Raw genomic sequence first — 24,808 nt, 5'->3', positions numbered from 1 at the left:
TTTATGTGTTTATTTATTTTAGTTTCAAATGTAGAGTTCAGTGATTCATCAGTTGCATATAATACCCAGTGCTTACCACATCATGTGCCCTCCTTAATGCCCAACACCCATTTACTCCCTCCCCCCAACCTACCTCCCCTCCAGCAACCCTCAGTTTCTTTCCTATAGTCAAGAGTCACTCACGGTTTGTCTCCAATGCTGATTAAGGACGTAAAATTTAAATAGTATAGCACTTCCATTGGTATCTTATTGGAAATGAAGGCCAGGCAGAATGCATACAATCTCACACTTCATAAAATAACAGTATGAACTGAGCAAGAGATTGCCAGGCAGATTTCTCTTGAGCTGTTTTCTAGAACTGAGACTAAGAAGAGGTTGGAGCCAAAAGGGTTATTGTACTTCAGTGGCTAAGTAACCACAGTGTAGGTAGTATCATGCTAGATATGATACAAGGGCAATAGAAGCAGCATTGGTACTTTGCCCATAGCTGGTGACTGCTACAGAGTTCATCTTGGTAAAACTCATGTAGATCTAACACATGCTGTTAAAATTTGGTTTGTTCCCCTAAGTACCGTTTTTATACAGGAGGGAACTCTGGCATCACATAGGTCAAAGGGATTGCTATAGGGTAACCATGAGCCCATCTTGTGGTCTGAGGTCTAGGGAAGTCATTAAAAGTGTGAGGTTGCAACCTACTGCTCCCACATCCCCCCACTCTAGCTGTCAATTTCCACTCCTCCTATCCAAGGTTGCTGAAGATGAGCAGAGAATAGATGACTACGTTCACTCCTTTGGTTGCCATGCTTCCCTACCTTTGATTTTTATATGTTGTCTTATCTCTAGGCAGAAAATGACTAAAAAATCTTATAGCTGTGCAAGGCCATTTCTACATTGCCTGAAACATGGATACTTGTCTTATTGATGGAAAAACATGCCCCAGGCATCCCAAACTTTAGACAGCTCCTCGGTCCCAGGAACCAAGGTAGAGCTGGGGAATGAGTACCTCCATTCATTGGATCCTTCACAGTAGTCTGAAATTTTCCAACTCTCAAATCACACACAGGGCAGTGTGTTTATCTCAGATTAGACAGGGCCCTTTCAGGTCAGGTAGAGAGCCTCAGGGATAGGCTAAGCCATCTAAATAGGGCTCAGAAATAGATATCATACCTGTCAATCAACCGGAGCTGCAAACTTATCAAGAAGCACACATGGAAGCCACAGTGGAGGAAAAATCCATAGAACCAGACTACCTGTCTTAGCTTGTTGAACTCAAGCAGCCTGAAGAGGAAAACAAATCACCGAAAGCTAATTCATTTGAAACTAAAATCAAAGATGATTCAGCGTGGGCAGTAACACAGCCACTGGTTTAATCAATGCAGCTGATACTCTTCAGACAATTGTCTGAAGTCTTAGGGATGAGGCCATAAGACATTTTGGTACTTCATGGCTGCAGTAAGGAGTTCGTGGGCTGTTTCCAGGGTAGAGTGGGGCTCTCCAAATCCAAAAATGAAATCTAATTTTTCAGTCCTGTTTATTAAAAGCAACAGGGCAAAGGAAATAAAATTGAACCAGCAGTGAGTCACCAAACCCGTTTGTATTTTCATTTTCTTTACCTGTAAAATTGAAATCACCTCCCCAGCACTTGATAATCAAATGGAAGTGAGAAGGTTACTGCAAAATTACAAAGCTGGTGATTTGTTTTCAGTTTCTGTTCTCCTGCCACCACCCATCTCAACCAGCCCCTGTTCTATACCTCTCCTGTCCTTTCTGTGTCCTCCTGCTGGCTCATGCCCCCCTGCAGTCCCCCACAACAGTCTTTCACCAAGGCTAGGCACTGCCCATGCTCCCTGCCCTTCTATTCTCCTCATCCATGTGTGTAGGGACTCCTGAGTGACTGACTCATTTCGGGGAAGAGTCAACCACTATTCTTTGATAATGGCCAGCAAGTAAGTGAGTCTCTCCCTCCCATATAACATTTGGATTGTACCTGTTCCCTTCCTCTGTGCAGGCTGGCATATTTATTTGAGGACAGGGATCCCTTTCTCCAATTGTACAAGGAAAGGGAGGCCCTGGATGGAAGCATGGTGAGGTACAAAGTCTTGTGTATTCAAAGTATCATTGTTACTGGCTATACAGAAAGTCAAGATGAGAGGCCTATTGCTGATTACTGAACTTTCTCTGGAGCTGAGTCATAGCCATCATCCCATGACTTATGTTAAGACATATTAGTTTGATGATGGTAATGATGATTATGATAGCTTGCACTTATCCACCAGGCAGGTTTTAAGTGCTGTGGCATATGTTAAGTTATTTAGTCCTTAGAAAACTCCATAAGGCAGATACTCTTATTATCCCTGTTTTGCAAATAAGGATACTAAAGCATAGAGAAGTTAAGTGACTTGGCAAGGCCACACAGTTTGTAAATGGTACATCTGGAATTCTGACCAAGGCAGTGTGACATCAGAGTTTCGTGGTCTTAACTATTGCACTTGTGAGTGCAGTTCTCTAGAAGAACATGGATTTTAATTGGATCCAAACTTGTCCTAGCAGAGTCAGACTGGCACATTTCATGGAAGTCCTTCCAGTAGACTTATCTTTTGGATTTACTTGAAAAGCTTCTACTTACTAGTCACCTAAAAAAGTGAGCACACTTCTTTTGGGAAGATGAGGAATACAGATTTGCCTTTCCTTACAGGTGTCCAGCTTAAAGCAGCTGAGGGCGGGTTCTTCTGTCCTTTGACAAGTGGCACTAGGAGAGGAGGGGGTAGCTGGTGGAAAAAAGACTCAGTTCTCACACCCAAGGGACTACAAAACTAACTTCATCATATTAACAATGCAAAGCAGAAGGAACAGTCTCTTCCACCTCCTTCCTTTCCCTTTCTCTATACTTGTCTTAAGGCTGCTAGCTCATTTACCTGAAATCTTCTAGAGAAATACTTGCTAGAGGAATATTATATGTACCTTCTCCTAGGGTACTCTTCCATGGGTATCCATGGATATTCCTACAAATCTCCTCTTTTCCTTCCCCCAGGAACTACTTGGGGCCTGATAGTTCTCTAGGGCCAGCCAAGAAACTGCAAAGTTGCTTATTTCAGAATCTATGGGTGTGGGACCTAGACATCAATTTTTTTTTCATAAAGCTCCTTAAATGATTCTAATATGCAGCCAGACCTTGAATCTCTGACAGTCTCTCACCATCTTCCTCACTTTACAAGAAATAAGCCTTCCTCCTCTCTCTCTCTTTCTCTCTCTCTCTGTCTCACACACACACACACATACACACACAATTTGTCTGCTCATTCTATTTCCCGTGATTCCCAAGTATTGACCATTGGAGATGCTTACATGGTGGCCTCAGGCCTCCCAAAGAGGAATGGTAGTCGGCATGCAGTTGAGATTGCAAACATGTCCCTAGATATCCTGAGCTCCATGGGGACCTTTAAGATGAGACACATGCCAGAGGTGCTAGTCCAGATTCGAATAGGCCTGCATTCAGGTAACAACAACCAGCTACAGGAAGAAAAGACATTCCCATGCACCTCAAGAGAAGATTAGAAAAGGTCGGAGAGGGTGGTGCTCCCCTGATTACTGGCAGTTGGATTATCCAGGTGTCTAATGGTGCCTAATTTCTTTATGCCTACCCAAGTTTTACTCTCTTCCCAACACCTGTACTACCCCATTGGGCAGAAGTACTTGTTCTAGGTACCAATCCCTTTCAATCTACCTTTCTTGTTAGAGCCAACATTTCCTATGTGCCTCAGGGGAAGACTAGAAAAAGGGTAGAGTGCCCCTGATAACTTTATGCCTAAAACTTCCCTCAACTGGCTTTTATGATATGCTCCTCACTCTGAATGCTTTTTCTCCTTTCATTCACTGGCTGTCTTGGAAACTCCTGCTCTCTAACTGTAGCTGCTACCCGATTTTTTGTAAAGCTCTGAGTTGTGATCTAATTGCTCTCCTCAGATCTTGATTTTTGTTTCTCAACCCACTCCAACCTGGCTTTCATTTTCTACCATTGTCTGATAATCTTTTCTGTCTCTGTCTATCCCTTAAATATTGATGCTCAAGGTTCTGTCTTTCATCCACTTTTTTTCCTCCCCTTACATACTTTTCTTTCATTCATATCTATGGTTTAAGTACAACTTGTATGCTGATGACTTCCAGCCCTATTTCTTTTTTTTTTAAGATTTTATTTATTTATTTGACAGAAACAGTGATAGAGCATAAGCAGGGGGAGCAGCAGAGGGAGAAGGAGAAGAAAGCTCCCCAATGAGTGGGAAGACTGAAGCGGGACTCTATCCCAGGACCCTGAGATCAAGACCTGAGCTGAAGGCAGTTGCTTAACCAACTGAGCCACCCAAACTTCTCTCCATCCCCACTTCTGTATATGTTTTCTCCCTTAAGCTTCAGCCTTCTATATCAAACTTGCTGCTGAAATTTCCACCTGAATGTTCTACACGGACCTCAGACTCAATCCCAAAACAGAATTATTTTCTTCCCACATAAGCTTCCTCTTCTTCCTGTGTTTATTCTCTATTTCAGTTGGTGGTACAACTATTCACCTAGTTACTCCAGTTAGTTTTGGGAGTCATCCTTCTTGATTCCTCCCTCACCCTTACACCATTCAACCATTTACCAAGTCTTGAGCATTTTACCTTTTAAATATTTCTTGAATCTGTCTTGTCTATACTTGACTTTCATAACTCAAGTCTAGGCCACCAGCATCTTTTGCCTGGATCACTGCAATAACATCTCCTTGCTTCCACTCTTGCTTCTTTCTATCCATCCTTCTCATAGTCATCAGCATAATCTGTGTTTACTTGTATCTCCTTACATTAGATCATAAGCTTCTTAAAAATTTTTTTTGGGGAAAGGTGCCTGGGTGGCTCAGTTCGTTGAGCATCCAACTCTTGGTTTTGTTTAAGTCATGATCTCAGGGTCGCAGGATAGAGCCCCACATCAGCACTGAGAATCAAGTAGATTCTCAGCAGAGAATCTACTTGAGATTGTCTCTCCCTCTCCTCCTGCCCCTCCCCCCTTGTTTACTCATGTGTGAGTGCTCACTCTCTCTAAAATAAATAGATAAAATCTTTTTTAAAAAGTTAAAAAATATTTTAAGTAAGCTTCATGTCAAATGTGGGGCTTGAACTCATGACCCTGAGATTAAGAGCCGCATGCTTTATCAACTGAGCCGGCCAGGTACCCCTAGACTATAAGCTTCTTGATGGCAGGAACCATATCTTACTCATGTTAGCATCCTGAATGCTTATGTTCAGCATTTTTCTTTTAAAGAAAAGACTTCATCTCTCCTTTGTGCTTCAGTTCCACATCTTCAACCTTCTTCAGCACAACTTTTCTTAGATGATTCACCATTATTTTGAATTCAACATATCTAAAAGTTCAAGTCATCTTTTTCCATGAATTATAAGCCCAGGCCAATTTCCTCATGGTTGTCAGAGAGCCAATAAGTCTGTTGGTTCTCCTTTCATGATGTCTCTGTTTCATCTCCCCTTTCTGCCCACCCACTCCCTATCACCTCCTCCTTCCCAGTGCTCACGACCTTGTGCTTGCATTAAAACAACAGTTACCTAACAGGTTTCCCTGATTTTACTTTCTTCCCGTTCAATGCATTCCATACACTGATCTGAGAAGAAAAAAGGAAAAACCATTTTTGTCATGTAATTCCCTGCTCAAAATTCTCTAGTGGTACAAGGTCTTCCATCTGGTACAGCCCAATATCCAATCTTGTCTCCAGTTTTTCCTGAGCCCCTGAACTAGGCAGACTGCTTTCTCTGAGAGCTTCCCAAAATTTCATGGTAAATTCAAACCACAAATATTTGATTCTTGTCCCTTTTCTCCTACTCAAGTCTTACCCACCCATCACGATTCAAATTAAATTCCATCTTCTCCACTGGACCTTTCTTGACTGAACCGGATCCTATTTAGCAGCCCCCCCCCCATTTATCTTATTTCAACCATACATTGTTTTGGGTTGTTGCTTACTTGCTTCCTGTTTAATAGTCTTTTCTCTTTAATTAGACTATAAACTCCTACAGAACTGAGATCAAGTATGTTACATTTTTTTTATTCCCCTTGGTGCCTAGCTCTGTGTCCAATGAATGCATATGAATGGGAAGAAATGAATTAAAATGAAAAACATAAGTTTTGTAGTTCTTATTTATTTTTATTCTTATAAATTAAAGGAAGAACTTCTTGAAGCAAAAACACTTAATTACTTTCTCTAACCCAGGAAATAGCAAAAAGATAATGATGAACAATTTCAAATAGAAAGGGAGCAGAGGCCAGAAAAGTAAGGGTGGAGAATTTTTAAAATACTTCTTTTTTTAATTTTTTAAGATTTTTTAAAATTTATTTGAGAGACAGAGATCACAAGTAGGCAGAGAGGCAAGCAGAGAGAGGAGGAAGCAGGCATCCTGCTGAACAGAGAGCCGGATGTGGGGCTCGATGTGGGGCTCGATGCGGGGCTTGATCCCAGGACTCTGGGATCATGACCTGAGCCTAAGGCAGAGGCTTTAACCCACTGAGCCACCCAGGCACCCCAAATTTTTTAAATACTTCTGAATTAGGTTTTCATTATGGTTGCTGAAGTTTTTTGCAAGTAATGTTCACTGTCTGAACACCTAACAGCCATATTGAAATGTAAGAACAAAACACATTCTAAAGGCAAATATAATATATTCTTGGGTTATCTATATATGCTGCTTGTCCGTGCCCCTAACACAAATGATTGAAAGCCAATTCTACTTCTTTTCAGATTTTCCAATTGTCTTAGTAATAATTCTCCTGGGAAATAAATAACCCCATGAGATCCCTTCTTCTGACCCTAAGACATAAGAAAGGGTCACTTCTTTTTTATTGTAACAAACATGCTTGGATCCTGAGTCCCTGCCTAGGCCTTTCTGGTTTGGCTTTTATGCTTATTTGTCCCTGTTGACAGATATAAGTATCTTGGGTATAACTGTGACTTGGAACAAGAGTGTAAATCAGAAGGGCAGTCATGCCTGCATCATTATCAACTTGCTTTCTTGTAGGGCAAAGAGTTTATTACTCACTGTAGGGCTTCCTTCAGATTCCCAGAGCTATTTGGTGGCAACTTTGTTCTTTTATGCAGCTATATTCCTTTCCCTTGGCAGTGTTCCTCTATTAGCATTGGATATATACCTGTTGACTGTAATCCCAACTGACTGCTATTTTACAGGGCCAGTTGTTGCTGGAGTGGTGGGGCTCACCATGCCCAGATACTGCCTGTTTGGAGACACTTTGAGCACAGCTTCTCGGAGGGAATCAACAGGGTTACATGAGTACCTGTGATGGGATGGGATGGTAATCTCCTACTGATGGAAAAGTGATTATTTTTCTAGAGAGGGAAGGAGAACAAGACACCTAATATTTTAATGTTTTTTAAAGAAATGAAAGATAATTTAAGATTAAGATTTTACACACAAATTTCCTGGTCTCTAATGATAAGCCAGTAGGGGGTGATATTGGATTAAATATGTACCCTTCTTGTTCTAGCTATGAAGCTGTAGCTAAGTGACACTGAAACAGTCAATTTGATCAAAACAACTAAAAATGTCCTTTGGGAATAGAAAAAAAAATTGGCTAGCATGGTGGGTTCGGGGAAGTCGTGTTGAAAAAAGAAAAAGTAAGGGACTGGCATATTTAGTTTTTCAACTAATTTGTGGAGACACAACCAGAATCAGCTGCTTCCCATCAGACTGCTGTTTACTGCTCTAGTCCTCTTTCTGAACTAGTTAGGATCCTAGGAGTTCTGGTTTTATCAAATAGTCCTCTTGAATTTAGCTGGCAATAATCCTTCAACCTAAGGAGCTTGGAAATCTGAAATAATTAACTCCAATTAGCCTGTATATAAAATCTTTAGTTTTTATCAAAACAAGCATGGTGTCAAAGATACCATTTCTTTCCCCCCTTCTTTGAGAATAAAACTGTACAAATCTTCATGCCATCTGTCTATGCTGGCACCTCTTTTTTGGTTATTTACTGCCACTACAAGGCAATGTCAGAAACACAACAGGCTTTGCCCTTTATCAGGATTGAGCAAAGCAATTTGTTTATGTTAATATAGGAAAGCATAGAAAACAATAATAGGTTCTATATACAGTTTTCATGGGTTTTCTACTTAAAAAACACTTAAGCTCTTAGCAGCCCTGGCTTTAGCAGCTACTAGGCAAGACAAGCTCTTCCCAAACTCCAGTAGTATACTCAGACTAGTCTCTGATATTATCGTGGCCTATATCACAGTGGGTGGTGCCCTGTCTGACCCCACTCATGTGCAAAAACAGGCTTGCACAATGGGTCCAGTCTTAGTCAATCTAGCCTGTGCGGCCATGATTAAGGAGGCAGCACAGAACTTAGAAGCTGTTGTCAGAATAAATTTTCTGACATCTGGGAAAGTCTTCGAACTCCATAGACATGGCAGAAGCTATGGAAGTAGTCATCCAGGAACTGCTGCATGTGTATGACTTTGCTCTTGAAATGCAACCCAGGATGAAGTGAAACTGATCATGGAACCGCAATGCAGATTTGGCACAGCACTCTGGACTGATGTAAGCTTGTAGAAGATTGAAGTCATATTCTGGTCTGCACCAGGGAAACTCCACCCATTTCACATTGGAAATATAGAGCTGAAAACAGAAATAGAATTTTCAGTTTTAGGTATCACCTTGTCTAGTGAGCAGCTACGAAGAAGAAAATGGAATGAATCATGCACAGCAGGTGTTTATTAAGCACTGACTATGCAAGGAAGGCATTGTGAAGGATATAAAGAAGCAAACACATGTGGTCTCAGGACTAAAGGGGCTGGTTAGTATGCTTTTCTGGAAACTAATGACTGTGACCAAAATAGGGCATTAAGCTCCACACCTGATTGAAGATTTGTAAAGAGATAGCCTCATGTTGGATATGAGACCAGGACATGTCAGAGGTCTACTAAAAATTAATTTCATCAGTATCACCATTATGCCCAGTTGAATTCACTGATTCTGGAAAGGAAGTAACTAGTGACCTAGTGCGGGACTGATTCTCCTTGCAAAACACCTGGGTGTTCATTGGAATGAGCTCTCTCTTTTGACCTGTGTGCTCCACACGAGTAGGATTATGACTGACGACCAGATGCTAGTGGAGTCGTATACATAGGGCTGACAAAGGGCACCTAGACAAGCATGCAGCTTTTAGGGACCCTTTTTGAACAGAGGTTTTGGGTGACCATGACTTAGCAAGGAAGACAAAAACAACAGTACTGAGCTGGGAAAAATGTTATTATGTTATTATGTGAAAGTTATTATGAGAACACAGCAGAAATTTCTTGCAGTTCTTTCCAGCCGTGCCTTCCTACTTTGATTATTTTCAGCTTCTAAAAGAATTATTTTCTCAAGTGTGTGTGGGAACAAGTCTTGGACTCTTATTTAAGACTCAACTTGAACAGGTCTTACTTCATAAGATAACAGTTTTTGAGAAAGTCAAGGATTCTACCTGAGTTAATAATAAGTGACTGCTCTTCACCAAAGAGTTACACTTAGTTGCTACATAAAATTTTTAGTCATAGTTTTCCATGTAACACTCTTATCCGGGTTGGGCTCATTAGTTGGAAAATAATACATTTGTGTGTATATACATATAGATGCGTCTACCCACAGGAAATCTATAAATGTACAATTGTCACAGAATGTTGACCAAGGTCTTGGGACTTTTTTTTTATTGATGTTCTATTTTAAGTGCAGCAATACTGTAACATGGTTGTATGGATGCGTATGTAAAAAGATACCCTGCTGTCTCTTAAGTAGGGTATGTAGACCTTGGAAGCTCTGCTTTAGCAGAGAAGAAGCTGCTGACACCTAACTTGCCTCTGAGGAGGTCACATTTCAGCTGAGAGCACAGTAGTGGTAGCTTGTTTCTCAATCACAACCTTAGAGTTAAATTAACACCTTTCTGTTGCATGGCCTTTCATCTGGGATAGTGTCTAGGAGGCTGATAGGTGCTATAGCTAACACCTTATTTGGGCCTGGTGAGGAAGGCCACCATTCCCTGTTCCTCCTCCTTTGAAATCCTAACTGAAGTTCTCTCTCAGGGACTTTTCTTAGGGTCTCGTTCATTTAGGAGTGGGGCCATCTATTACATTAATATTTTCTCATTGATTTTACCTGGAAGGATCCAGTCACATCTGTCTTTCTTTTACAGCTTACTGCATTCATGTCAGTCACAGCACCGTGACAATTCTTTGAGCTCTGAGTGAGGGCTATGAAGCAGAGCTTCGAGGAAGGACAGCGCTCAGGGTATAATATCCTTTTTTTGTTTGTTTGTTTAAATCAAACCACTTGAACACACCTGCTTCTAGAGAGGTCATGGTCTGCTGAAAGAGTTTACCTGGATGTCTGAGACTTAGAGCTATAATTTGGGCAGAATTTCCAGCCATATTTGCGGTTCCCAAGAGATTATTCCTTTTTGCTTCAGTTTTCTTCTCTTTAAAATATGGCCACGATGAGGAGGAGTGTTACAACTCCTGGGTTTTTCAGACTATGAGCTGCATCTTTCTCTCTTAAAGGATAACCCAGAATTTGGGTTTTCAGTGAACTGCACTATTATTTATATCTTCTAACAAAGTAAACTTTGTTTACTCTTTGGCTGAAATTCAGACATGATTCAATAAATTAAAGTATTAGTGAGTTTGGGTTTTCTATTTGCCTGCTCAGTGGCCACCTTTCTAATTTTTCATGCACACAATTGACCCCCTCCCATTTACAGAGAGGCTTTATGTCTTCCCTGAAGGACCAGGAGGAATAAAGTCAGTTCCCGTGAAAGACAAACATTTTGAAGCACCTTTTCTCTCTGTTAGGACGATTGATCTGGGATTCAGGATTAGAGTAATTTTACCTTTTCTTTCTTTCTTTTTTGCCATCTCCACTGGATTCTTTTCATCTTCCTCTAGGTAGCCCCAGAGCCCCTAGCTTCCCCATTTGTAAGAGGCTCTAGAGAGTCGATCATCTAACTTTTTCATTTTTTTTTAAAGATTTTATTTATTTATTTGACAGAGATCACAAGTTGGCAGAGAGGCAGGCAGAGAGAGAGGAGGAAGCAGGCTCCCCGCTGAGCAGAGAGCCCGATGTGGGGCTCGATCCCAGGACCCTGAGATCATGACCTGAGCTGAAGGCAGAGGATTTAACCCACTGAGCCACCCAGGCGCCCCTAACTTTTTCATTTTTAGACAAAGAACCAAAGCCCAGAGAGGTGAAGTAACTTGATCAGGGTCACACAGTCAATAAGAATAAGCCAAAACCCAGGGAAGTCTGACTTCCCACTCAGTATCCTTTCAATGGTACCATTGTGCATGAAAATTATTTTCGCAGTGATTATACTTCGGCAAAGCAAAACCCAGGTGCTGAATGATGCACAATATGTTTCTGTCATTGGCAAGCCTTCCTCGGATGGTGGCAATTTACATGTAAAAGGATTTCAGAAGTTAAAGTTTGGAAGGCTTGATTCTAATTGATCAGTTCCTTTTCTGGCTAGTTCTGGTTTGTCTCTTCCAATAGATTTGAATATCTTCTAGAAGATGGGATGAGTCATTTATGAGGGGGCAGAGGTTCTTTTCTCACCTCTGCAGAGAACTCAGTGAGATGATAGAAGCGGCAACATTACTTGAACAGTGAATCACATTCCTCAAGGCTTTTGTGATTCCTCTATATATTCACATTTCTTATCAGAGGACGACAAAGGTGGCTTTATTTCCCAAGGCACTTTCCTCTCTGGATTGCTGGGCACAGATTCCGTCACTTAAAAGCTGAAGAGGTGACACTTTTGAAACTGAAAAGGAAAAATATGCCCCCAACCCCCATGGCTTTTATTGCCCCCAAATTCTAAGGAAGAATCATATCTTTGGGCGTTTTGAGTATAAAAGCAGGACTACTTCAGAAGGGCCCTTTGAAACTTCACAGTTTCCCTTACCCCAGGGAATTTGGGAACCTGATACAGCAAGGTGGAGGAAAAGGCAAGGAAAGTTTTTCCCTAAGGCCGTGTCAGGCCTTGCTTGTTGAGGTGTTAGAGGCTCCCTGATAAAAGGGCGATACTGAGAGAGAAGAGAGGGGGCCCCAGGGGAGAGGGAGGGGCAATGTGAAGAAGAGAATAGGAAGTCCCAAAGAAGGAAGGGAGAAAATGGGAGATCCTTTCTGTCTCTGTACCCCCTGCTGTCTGCAATACCAGAGATAGGTATTGGACATTACATAGTAGGGACTGGGGGACAGGAGATTCCTTGTCACTTGGGGCATGCAATATATCCCCAATATGACCATATTACCAGCACACTTCAGAAATTCTGATCCAACATTTCCATTCCTCATTCACTCTGTGTTGCTGGAAAGCAAGAATGGCTTTAGTACATGGGTCAGAAGGACCACATTTGATAGCCTGCCAGGTGTGATAGCAAAGAGGATGGTTGAAAACATCCTCTCCTTCCAGCTGGCTGATATTTGAAATTCCTACATCAGAACCTCTTCTCTTGGGTTCAAGGATTGGATCCAGTAACAACACTCTTTTCCCACTCCATCTCCTTCACTGCAATGATGACACTTTAAGTTGTTTCCCCTAGTGGAATCAAAAGTGTGGATTGGGTTGGGTGAGAGAAGAGAACATAGTGCAGTTGAATAATTAGGCGGGTGGGGTTAACAAAGAAAGACATCAAACTGAGGAAGCTGAGGTAGATTGGGGGAGGAGTCATTTAGAGGTGACAAGCTCAGCCTCTATGGGGAGTTGGCCTACGGCCCACTCCAACCCCCTCTTGTATTGTACTGGCAACAAATCATCAGGGCTTAACTGGCCAAGTCTGCTTTTTTCAAAATTTCTCTCCTAATGGCCTGGTGATAAGTCATCTTATTACCTCTTCTCTTACATGAGTCCTATTTCAGTTACTGTTTTTCTGACAAGTTTGAAGCTTCTTGCTGAGACTTTGTATATATCTAGGCTTATCGGTTATATTTACTAAGACCTCTTTAGGTAAATTTACATTCTGAGAAGACTTTCCCAAATGATTGTTCTCAGCCAGTTTATGTCCTTGCAGGGTGGACACTTGTAACATTCTGGGGATAAATAGTGTTTGATTCTCAGGCCCTTAAGCAGTAATCCTGTTTTATTTGTGATTTCTCTTTATTCCCCCAACCTCTTCCACCCCATCCTCAACCCCTTGCACTCACATACAGAAGTTTGGACATGTGTAAGTGTGTGCACACACACGTGGACACACACACACACACACACACACACCAGCATTTGAGCTAAGAAGTAATGAGGTTGGGGGCACCTGGGTGGCTCAGTCAGTTAAGTATCTGACTCTTGATTTTGGCTCAGGTCATGATCTCAAGGTTTCGAGATCAAGCCCTGTTTGGGTCTGTTCTGGGTGTGGAGCCTGTTTAAGATTCTTTCTTTCACTCTCACTCTGCCCCTCCCCACCCCCCCCCCCCAAAAACAAAAAAAAGAAAAAAGAGAAAGAAGTAATGAGGTTTTATTGGCATAGTCATGAAGGTCAGAGGTCTGGTCTGTAATACTTGTCCCATCAGTGACTTAATGTGTAACACTGGACAAGTAACTTTATCCTCTCTGTGCTTTCATTTCTTCACATAGAGTCCTCTTCTGACCCGTGATTATCAGGAAGCTCATTAATCACAAGATTTAAAATTCCAAGCCATTGCATTTTGGCCTCTAGACCTTCCCTTGACTCCAGTGTGTTGGAAAAGCTATGTGGTATAGAAGGAAGAGCATTTAAAATTTGGAGTCTAAGATGTTTACTAGACTTACTGTGATGAGCATTTTTAATATATATACATATCAAATCATTATATTGTACAGCTGAAACTAGTATTGTATGTCAGTTATACCTCAATAAAAAAATAGCTAAGTTGTAGTAAAAAGAAAATAAATAAAACCTGGAGTTTGGTAAAATTGGGTTCGGGTTTCAGCTATGCTTGCTTATTGACAAGTCATTTAATTTCCATGAAACTTAGTATCCCTATTTGCAGAATGAGGTTAATAATAAACTCACCTTCCAGAGTTTTTGTGAGAATTAAAAAAGACAGGAGATGCCAAAGTGTCTTAAAAGTGTCAGACCAAAGTAAGATACTATTATTTGGGGGGGTGGTCCTCTGGGACTGCTCAGGGATTGATACCAAGTCAAGGGGTTTGCTTTAGGTTTTAGTTGTTGCATACTTGCTCTCCCCCACTTTCTCTCTCTTCAACAGAATTTTGGAAATAGGGTGGATAAACAGAGATCTAGGATTTTAAGAATTCTGGATAGGCTCCAAAACCTCAGAGAACCCCTGGGGCTCCCCTGCATACTGTTTGATTTGGAAGCTTGTCTGAGTCCATAACACTCCCATTCTCTTTTGCAACCATTAGTTTTGGCATCCCAGTGTTGTGTCCCAGGACTCACCCAGATATCTGGACAATCCTGGCATCCACAAAGCTCCCTTGGGTATTGGCACACTGTCTCAATAGCCTCTTGATTTCAAGATAAACACCCAAATACGCCTGAGGGTTGAGATCCTCAAGTTTGAGCCTTAAGAGAATGCTTTAGCAAAGTGAGGTCCAATGACACCTTGAGTATTCCAATTGCTCAAGCGTTGAGTTTTCTAGTGAATGAAACAGTCTATCTACTGAGCAACTATTCTATATGAGACACTGCACTAGGTACTGTGAGGAACAGAGTTTAGGAGGCAGAAAATTTGGGTTTGTATTTAAAGCCCCAAACGTGACCCGACCGTGTTTTTATTTAACTGCACTGTGAGCTCCTGAAGGACAGAGCCATTTCTGTATTTCCACACCTGGTACAGTGAGGGTAGAATAAATGTAAGAATGAGTGATATGAGTATATTTTAAAGTTGTTCACTTCTTCTGAAAACAGAGTGGCTCCAAACAGTCCAATTATTTGAGTTTTAGGGTGAATTGGTTGTCAGCTAGTGAAGATTGAGTTGTTGTGGTATTCTCTTCGTACTTGCCTATGGTGGGCTTGTTCAGAGCCTTGAACCAAATACCTGAAAAATGCTTTGAGATTCTTCCACTAAATGTGATTATTGGTTGTGGTCATTACTGTTAAGGGATGAATGTATGTGATGTAAAATAAAAAACAATGGATTTGATATTTAAAGGGGGGGGAACCTAACTGGAATTTCTAAGTTAAACAATTTAGAACTGTTCCAAATGAGATCAGCCAAGAGTGAGACCATATTTCAGATTAATGAGTTGGAAACACATCCCATTACTTTTCTCAGTTTTAGTAAACACACTTTTTTCCTATGGATTGGAGGAAATGAAAGAACAGATGAAAGAAAATTGAAAGGAGAGTGAAACACATTGAGAGGAGGGTTTATTAGAAAAAGGGGAGGGCAAAGCTGAGGCAGAAAACTTGGCTCCTCTGAGGTAGTCACTTAGGCCCTGGGGTGACTAGCTCGAGTTTACACTCCCTTTTTCTTCTCAGACCATAATTCTTCACAACCAAGGAACCAGGCTGTAGATGGAGGCCTACATGTTGTCTCTCTCTACCCGTGAGAATCCCTTGGCAGGAAGAAAAGAACACTGCAGAAATGCAGACCTCTCTAAGCAGCCAAGATGCCCTGGCCTTTAAAGTTGTATAGCCTGCTTTCCATTTCTATTCCAATTTTTGGTTTCTGGGAGAGCCTTTGGATGGCAAGTATTGGGGGAGGTAGATTCTGAATATATGTACTCTAGACAGGAAAGACAATGGGATGCCTATGGTCAAAAGATCAAAGCAAAGATGACAAACAAATTCTTGAATTCAGCATCCAGATGTTTGGTTACTATGAAGCCAAACAACCACACGTGCTCAGCAATGGAGCTGTGTGGCAGTGTGTAGACAAAACATTTGGATGGCAGCTTCAAATGGTGTTCACTTTTCTTTCTCTTTCTTTCTTTCTTTTTTTTTTTTAGAGAAGGGGGAGGGGTGGTGTGAGAAGAGTAGAGAGAGACTCTTAAGCAGGCTCCATGTTCAGCATGGAGCCAAAGGCAGGGCTCCATTTCATGACCCTGAGATTATGACCTAAGCTGAAATCAAGAGTTGGATGCTTAACTGACTGAGGCACCCAAGTTCCCCCAAATGGTGTTCAGATTTTGTCTGTCTACTGTGTCAGCTTATGGAGCTTGTCAGGTATATATAGCAAGGAAGCTGTGTAGGAAGGAAGACTCCAGGGAGTGGTGACAAGGGGAAAGCAGAGGCAATTTCTGAGCCAAACTGAATGCTTATACACTGTTGATCAGAAGCACATCTTTGGGAAAGCTGGTTATAGCACATTTAAGATTTTTTGTATTTTCTATAATAAGGGCAAAGGCACAGAAGAGACCTTCTGGCTGGTTGGAAAAAAAAGGCTTTAAAAAGCTCCTTCTTGTGCCCCCACCAGTGGGCAAAGATGGGTAAGTACACAATTAGAGTCTTCCTATGCCCCACTATGTTCCACTGTCTTCACTATTTTTGTGTCTCTCCTGTCTCACAGGCAAGTGGGCCATGGCTTACAACCAATAGAGATTTCAGCCTTCCAAAGAAGAAAAGCAGAAAGGCAACTGGTGAGAAACAAGCCATAAGGTAATGGCCAGCAGGAAAACAGAACACTGGAGTTTGCCAAATTCTCAGAGGGCTCCCTTTGGCTTGGGTGCCAGTCTCAGCCTACACTCTGTTGGCAGAGTGTGATGAAGTTGGTGAATTTCCAATCTCCACTGAGTTGAGCAAAAACCCTGTGGGGAGGCCTGTTGCAGACCAAGCTACATTTGAGGGAGGTCAGCTGCCCTGGCCTGAAAGACTGTTGCCTCCTGCACTGATAACACATTTGAATGTTAACAATGCTGGCCTTGTCATGCAGTTATCAAACAGGTGCACCTTTCTGTTTCATTGTCAAATACCAGGACCACATGATGAGCCACATCACATCTTTGGAGATTCACATCTATCTGAACAATACAGCAATATTGTGATGACCCCTTTTTCCCAGGATCCATTGACAAGACCATCTTGGAGGGATGTTATGTCATTTCCTCTGGAGGCACTGTTTGATCCCTTCTGAGGTTGGCACTGTCAACCAAAATAAGATTTTTTTTACTCCTTGACTGCCTGGCTTGAATTCAGGACAAATTTCCCCATCGCTCCTCTTCCTACTAGAATGGTATGATTCTGAAGCAGCACCAACATCCTGATTATCAAGAATTCTCCCCATGTATTTATCTCTGAGGAATCCATTGCTTTCTGGGGCTCCTGTCAGTATCTCATCTCTATCTTGCTTTCTAATTTTTTCTTTTATGGAGACTTTGACCCTAAGACCCATTGTTCCCTCCACATATCCTCAGAAATCACGAGATTATGAAGTAAACATTATGACTTCTCCACACACTTTTGCTCCCTTGTTTTTTTAGCATGTTTCAGAATAATCACAGTTCTAGCAGCAACTATCAAATGCATAAAACATACTTCTTGTTTTCCCATTAGCTTCTGTTGACTTTGTCAGCTCTCTATGAGTGTTTTTTTTCCCTAAGGAAACCCAGTGTATCTTCATTTCTGCAGCTATCACAGGTACCCTCTGTAAGTCATAATATTTATGCTTCTGAAAGTCTTCAGTACTGAGTATGTGGCTCCCCTGCAGTCCCCTGTACCACCCTCTGCCATCCTGCCACCTGGGACTTAACTCTGTTTCTTCCTATTGGTCAATACAAGCAGATTAAGCAGCTGAGATGCACATTCACCTAATTTCCAGGAATGCTCTTTCCCAGGGGAAGGAAACACACAGACACACATAGACACACAGTCAGTCTCTTTCTTTATCTTTCTTTCACAACAAGAAAGGTCTTGGAAGCTCTTGAAGGGTTTTCCCTTTAGTGGGGTGGCATAGACATTGCAGGCACTGTGTGAGAACCTATCCATTCCTAAGAATGTGTTGGAGTTTGTAGAGGACACTGCAGCTGACTCACCATCACTGACTGTGTGTATTGTAATGCTTTCCCAGCCCTACAGATGGAAGTGGCTTAGGCCATTTATACTCACTCATCTGCACCCCCTTGACAGAGGGCATGTTTCTGTGGGCTGTGAGTATTTGGGACAGTTTGAAGCCAATTGGCCCCAAAATGGATTTGACCTCTGATCTTGGCCTCGTTAGCACTTATGCTTTAATAAAATGTTAATTGACCACAGTGGCCTTGGCAGACTGTGCAAATAACAAATATCCTCAAGAAGAGCACCCTTGACAAATATCAGAAGGCTTGACCCAAATCCAAGAGCTCTCAGACATTTCACTTCTTTCATTAAATGTCCTATGTTGATGTCATCTAGTAACACCACCTATTCCACAATGTTTCCCACTCTATCTGAATTTGCAGGCTGACTGCTAGTGAGATGGACCATTGTACAGAAGACCCACGATACCAATGAATGCCTCTCACCTGTTGTTGTCATCATGGAAGTTGTTAGGGGAAAATCTGAAACATTCAGAGAGACCTCTGGGGTTGGACAGGGAGGAAAGAAAGATAATGTGAAAGGAGCACAGTTCTGGTGAACTGACTGCTGTGGCTGCCTCTCAGGCAGAGCCCTGCTATCTCCCAAGCAGTTTCTTCTTCATGTCCCCAAATACCTACCACTGTCCAAACCTTCCTAAAAGTTACCACTTCATCTAGTCACTTTCCCTAGAATTTCACCAGCTGGGCTATTTGGGGTTGATGAGCCTTTCAATCATAGATGTACCTTTTGGAGGGTAAGGGGTGATGGATCCCTTATATGAGAGTGAAGGTGAATTGAGCTAGGTGTTCAGGAGCACTTGGAGGTTTCATGTTGGTTGGGACCAGGAGAAATGAGGAATTTTGGCACTTATGACAGATGGAAGATCATAGTGGAGGTCTTTGGACAACACAAGAGTAACAGATCCCTGGGAGATGGGAGAAGGGTGAAAACAAGTATGGGAGTGGAAAAGTCATTTTAGAATCCCCCACTTTTAAACCTTTGCTCTGGGTTTTCTTTGGACGTAAAGAATAGGAAGAAAGCATGCTTTTCCTTCTGCTCTCAGGACCTAGGACTCCTGCCAGAGCTTTAATATAACTGCTCCATGTGGGTTAAATCAGCCTTTGAGGACTGGCCTAGAAACCTGACCACTACATATATATATATATATATATGAACACAGTTTCTATGGAACAGAGCACTCCAAGTTCCAAATCATTGACTTATAAATGTTTAGGACACATCTCATTAGTAAGTTGAGGATTACTTATTTATTAACATGCCCCTTTTTTTGTTAAATTTGTAAAAAAAAAAACCCTTATAAATAGCAACATTTAGCTATGAAAACCTGACAAATATAATGTTTATTTGTTCAGTGATCTAGGAAGGTTTAGCAATTTGCAAGCTCTTCGTGTAGAGCAGTGTTGTGTGGCTTGGAATCATTCATAATGAAATCCTGTGAAAGGCTAGGATGGAGAAGGTATACTTACTGTGTTCTCCTTCTCCCACCCACGAGTGAAGGGCTGTGAGATTGGAATCTTTTGGTGAGGCAATGGAAAACCACGCTCCAGTTCAACAAATTGTTTTGCCTGGGCAAGAAGTTAGTGAATGACTATACCTCTGAGGATGACCAGTCTACAGGGTTATTCAAGCCTAATTCTTGTGTAAGGGAGCCCCTGGGAAGTAACTTTAATAAGTTTTGTTCATTACATAGCCATCACCAAAAAGGCCATTTGAATGTAAAATGCAATGGATGTGAATCCTAAGAAAGGGTAGAGAACCACCTCCAAGTTTAGTCATTCCCAAATAGCAGGCCCAACTTGGACTAAGATAAGAAGGTCTCTATTTTCACAGGAAAAAGTAGGAGGCACTTTGTTTCTTTTTCATTTCGTTTGAATCTCTAGAAAGTATTTAATGAGTATAATTTATAACTCAGATACTATGAGATTAGTGCCAGGAAAAAAAAACCAAACCTTCCAGCAAACATACATCTGAATCCCAGTCCACTATGACCTTAGTTGACTGGAATGCATAGGAAATAGGGGGGAGGAGAAGAGTCTGGTTAATTGTGTTGTTTGGATAATTGAAGGCTAAGAAGAAGTTCCTTTGTTTTCTTATTGCTTACTATTCAAATCTTTCCACAACTGTCATGGTCTCTTTTCCTATCTAAGTAAGGAGAATCTAAGCAACATAATTCAATTGTCCTTGCTAGATAGGCGAGTAGCTCACTGGGCCTCAGGATTATATTCTGAACTTGACGGAAGAGAGGTAAGAGATATTGTCAGGATAAAAGATACAGAAGTAGTGGAGTGAATTGGGCAATTCCTTTTAAATTTTGTTCTTTTTCTCCCTTCTCCTGCCCACTCTGCCTTTCAAGTTCCTACCCTGGCCTAAAATAGATCCCTTTGAACATTTGTTTTTACTTTGTGCTTTTAGTTTTCCAGATTCTACTTTCAAGGGGTTATTGGCAATGGCTTGCCACAGTCACATGGACCAAAACAATAAGACTTAAGTCACAGACATGCTTAAAATAGTTAAGTAAGCTTTCCCTCCCTTTTATTATAAAAATAAATCTCTTTATTAAAAGAGCTGAACCCAAACATATCAGCCAGTAAAGCAGTTAATTCTTTAGAACAAGACTTTAAAAAAAATGCCTAGTGAATAATTTGATTCCTTTCTCACTCATATTTAATTTCTCTATTATCAACTTACCCTGAATCTAAGCTTAAAGTCAAAAGCTCTTCCCGGCAGTTTCCCCTCCACTTTCAGTCAAAACACCCTCGGACTGTTCACAGAAGCTTAACCTCTCTCAGCCTCAAGTTGTCTATTTACTATGCTAAAGCTGTTCAAGAGCATGCAGAAAAGGCTGAAGCTTCCTTTCAGCTTCCTTGATCAGAGTTTCTAATTCCTTTTTCTAGACATGGCAGAGGAGGAGACATGAAATATCCTCCATTTGTGGCTAGGTCTTAGTCAAAAGCTGAGCTTTTAACAATTCTAGAGAGGCAAAAAAAAAAAAAAAAAGAATTCTAGAGAGGCAAGGCCTAAGGGAAGTTTCCAAGAAAGATAGCAACTCAAAACAGAGGACTTCACTTCTCCTACAAGAGGTGGCACTGCCCTCTAGTATGTACTGCAAGGATCATTGAGGGCAAGGGAGGGGGATGGGGCTTCAGCTATAGGCTCCATGGATTGGGATTCTCCCAAACCTAGTCCAGTCCCTTAATGCAGGAACTATAGCCCCAGGGCTAGGTCTGCAAAATATTGAGCAACAAGACCCACTGAGGTTGATACATTAGCTCTGTGTCTGATCCTATCCCCTATTCCCTCTTTGGTATTTCTCAAGCCCAGCATATCAACCAAACTGCCTACTAATCTTGTCTTGTGCATGATCACGTCTGCCTTTGCTTGATTCAGTCATGAAGCCCTATCTAAAACCAGCCTATCCTTTCTTGGATTCTTTTTTATTAAGGCCTTCTGCATGGACCAAAACTAAGCTCTCATTAATTTGCCTGAGCATTTTACTTATCTGTTGAGAAGAAAAACACTCTCTATTCCCATGAACCACTTGACTTACATAGTGGTAAAGCCCACTTCTTATATACAATTGATTATTTTTCTCTTCACCTGTTACTAGTGCACAGTGGCTTGAGTTAGTGGCTAAGAGGGACCAAAATGATTTTTTATTACAACTCTTTTCTAGCTTATATTCCTTGTACAAAACAAAATATTTGGAAAACAATTTGCGCAATGTTTTCAAAAGATTTGAATTTGTTTAATCACCTCTCTTATATTTGCTTGTTTTCTTATGATTTGTCTCTTCTAAGAATAGATTATTAGAGAAAGAAAGTTAAGTGTTAATAAATTGCAAGTTAGTTTCTGCTTATTTGAGGTTTTCTTGTACTTTACAATGTAACTTAACAAAATGCTCATCCCATGGGGCATCATTTAAGTCCCTTGAGACTTTTTTCTTACTGATCTCAATGGCAATGCAGGTTCATTATAGCAAATTTAAAAAACACAGAAAGGTTTGTAGGAAATTTAAATTGCTCAGATTCCCCTTAGATCCTTTATTCTATTTTATCCTTGTTTGGACTCACCTCATACATTATTGCATGTTATTATAATACCCACTTAGCCAAATAATACCTTAAGTCAGCTGATTCCCAAATTAGCCTGTTTCACTTTTATTGTATTCCTACCCATGCTACTTATACTTTTGGTGGTAAGAGACTGAACCTGCTTAGAATGTGGGCAGCTTTCAGTGATCCACTTGTTCTTATTTCTCTTGGCATAGCTAAGCAGGAGGAGATAGCATATGGCTATACCTCATCAGTGAGCTCTAATTTGGTTTACTACATAAAGCTACTCTACCAAAAAGTGTTGTTCCAAGGATTTCCATTCTGTCTATTTTGTTTGTGACTTACTATAAACAGCTTTATTACCAAGCTACTCATCTCATTACATTCTTGTCCTTAATCCAAATGGAATCAACTTGCAAGGAGTAGGAGGTGGCAAACAGCCAAATAGTAATACTTCATGCACTTGGTGGTCACATCTATGTGACATCAAACAATTGGATATAACTTAAAAACTTAGTTGAATCAAGTAAGCATTAATTAGATGAAAGTCCACAGTGGATTGACCATTTTATTTTAACCTGTTCTCCAGTTGAATCTGGTTGACCTAATCAAGCACATTTCCTATTTGGTTGGTTGATTCTAGCCCAATTAAAATAGTGGTAACTCTGTAATAGAATTCTCTTTACCCCCTTCCTGGTCCATGCCATGCCATCTTTTTAGGTCAAGATAACTGATAGGTAGACCACAGACACAAACACAAGTTACCTTTAAAAAATACATGATATATTTGTTCATGTGTTGCTTGGGTTTCTCTGGAGTGGTTTGTAAAAACCCTGCTATCTCCTCCCTTTTCCAGTTTGAGTGTACTGCAGGCAAACAATAGTGGATCATTTTCAAAGAGACACTGAGAATAGAGGTGACCATTAATCTATATTCTCACTTTGGCTCACTACAAATTAGAATGGCTCCAGGAGCCATTAAGAATTTTTCAAAGGTGACCTAATTCCAAGTAAATATGCATATAGAATTATAGAGTTAGAAGGGCCTTGGAGATCATGAATCCTATTGAAATATAAAAAAGGATACTGGGGTCCAGAGAAGAGAAGTCATCTTCTTATGGTTACCATCTAGTTAATAGAAGAGGAACTGCTCTTACCAAAGTCAAAAAGAGATGTCAGTTATCAAGGACAACTCTTAACCTTAGGAACACTTCTTCCAGAGAACCTGGTGTAAGACCTCTAAGCATGTATATGGGCAGAAGTTTGGCAGGAATACTTTGGTTTAGAGTGTTTTGAGCTAGGTGACTGTACTGACATAACAGTCCAGAGATAGAGAAGATTGCAGATTTCTAAATCACCTCTACCATGCAGACAGAATCTTATTCATAGCCATAAATATTCCTAAATTGATTTGGCCCAAGTGTATGGAAAACAAACTTCCAATTTTTCCCAACCCTGTGGATTCATTTGTAGTTTATAGCACATGACCTTAGCCCCATTTACAGAATTAGTCTCAAAAATATCTGAGAAGTGAACTGACTACAGAGGACATCTTAGGAATATTTTCATTGTACCCATCATTCAAATAATAACTCCAGTATATAGTGAGGGACGTCAGAGGGGAACTAAGCCCACAGACTTTAAAGCAAGATAAGAACTAATTCAGATTACTCTTGTTGACACCACCTTGATCTTCCAGAACAATATCTGAGTTGTGGGCATTGTTGTGTACCTAGTGAATATAAGCTAGACAAAGAGGGACTTTGCTCCTGTGCTCACTGACTTTAGCTGCTTCAAGGGTGATCGAGCCTATCATGTGGAATAGTCCTGGGTGAACCTCTCATGACCATGCCTTCCTGGAATGAAAGATCAAAGAAAAGGAATGCAATTGCTGGGAGCCCTTTAAGGGGCTAGTTGATGGAGCTAGGTTCTTTACAAATGGCAGTGTGGTTAAGAAGCAAGACATGCTTCTTCTTTTGAGTATTCCTTGGTCCAGGAACAACCTAAAGTTAGAGTAAATTCATTGGGAAAGTTGTGAGTCTGTAGAACCTGCCACATTGGTCAGACTTGGGTTGACTTAGTACGGTCCTACAGGACAAACATTAACATGGAATATCCTCATTTATGCCTATAATTTGAAAATCCAACATTACTTTAATAGTTTATAGTGATAGTATTCCAAAAGAGTATCATAAGGTGGTTATGTTACTCCAGAAGTAATTTTTTCCCTCTGTGTATCTCTATTTCAGTGTACTTTTCTGGGATTAGAGTTGAGTTCTTGTTCCAAAAAATTTTAATGTTTGTACATTTTTATAAATTCCTTAGTGAAGTTCTAACCTAACTTTCTCTATCCTTCTTCTTACAGTTTACGCTCTAGCCCAAACCTATTACTTGCTCTTTTTCTAGAACTTTTCTGATTCCATGTCTTTATTCATGCTTTTCCCCCATCTAAATCTCTCCCCTGCCTTCCACCACCACAGGCCCTAATTCAACCCATCCTTGAAAGTGTAGTCAAATATTGTTTCCTCTATAAAGCCTTCCTTGTTCTCTCTAGTGATAGGTTCCTATTTCTGAATTTTTATAATAGTTTTACCTAACTTCTTTAATGTTATATAATACTTACTTGTTTTATATAGCTGTTTGTTTAGTTATCCCTCTTATGTTTTGATCTAGAGAAAATAATAAATGTTACAGCCTCTTGAGGGCAGGAATCATGTTTGAGT

At 40.8% G+C, this 24,808-nt stretch overlaps 1 protein-coding gene across 1 annotated transcript in view; it reads left to right on the top strand.

Moving 5' to 3' along the window:
- Positions 1–16,617, top strand: part of GUCY2F (guanylate cyclase 2F, retinal) — an 86,344-nt gene extending 69,727 nt beyond the window's left edge. The window contains 6 exon segments of the mRNA XM_032837144.1: positions 3,323–3,496; positions 7,220–7,318; positions 10,219–10,313; positions 16,360–16,395; positions 16,397–16,449; positions 16,530–16,617. Of these exon segments, the coding sequence (XP_032693035.1) occupies positions 3,323–3,496; positions 7,220–7,318; positions 10,219–10,313; positions 16,360–16,395; positions 16,397–16,449; positions 16,530–16,617 (545 nt within the window).
- Positions 16,618–24,808: the final 8,191 nt, after the last annotated feature.

Source organism: Lontra canadensis, unplaced genomic scaffold (genome assembly GCF_010015895.1).
Source record: "Lontra canadensis isolate GAN:19392208 unplaced genomic scaffold, GSC_riverotter_1.0 scaffold96, whole genome shotgun sequence".
In the NCBI taxonomy this organism is placed as follows: Eukaryota; Metazoa; Chordata; class Mammalia; order Carnivora; family Mustelidae; genus Lontra; species Lontra canadensis.
The sequence above is the reverse complement of the archived record's forward strand: the minus strand, read 5'-3'. Positions and strand labels throughout refer to the sequence as shown.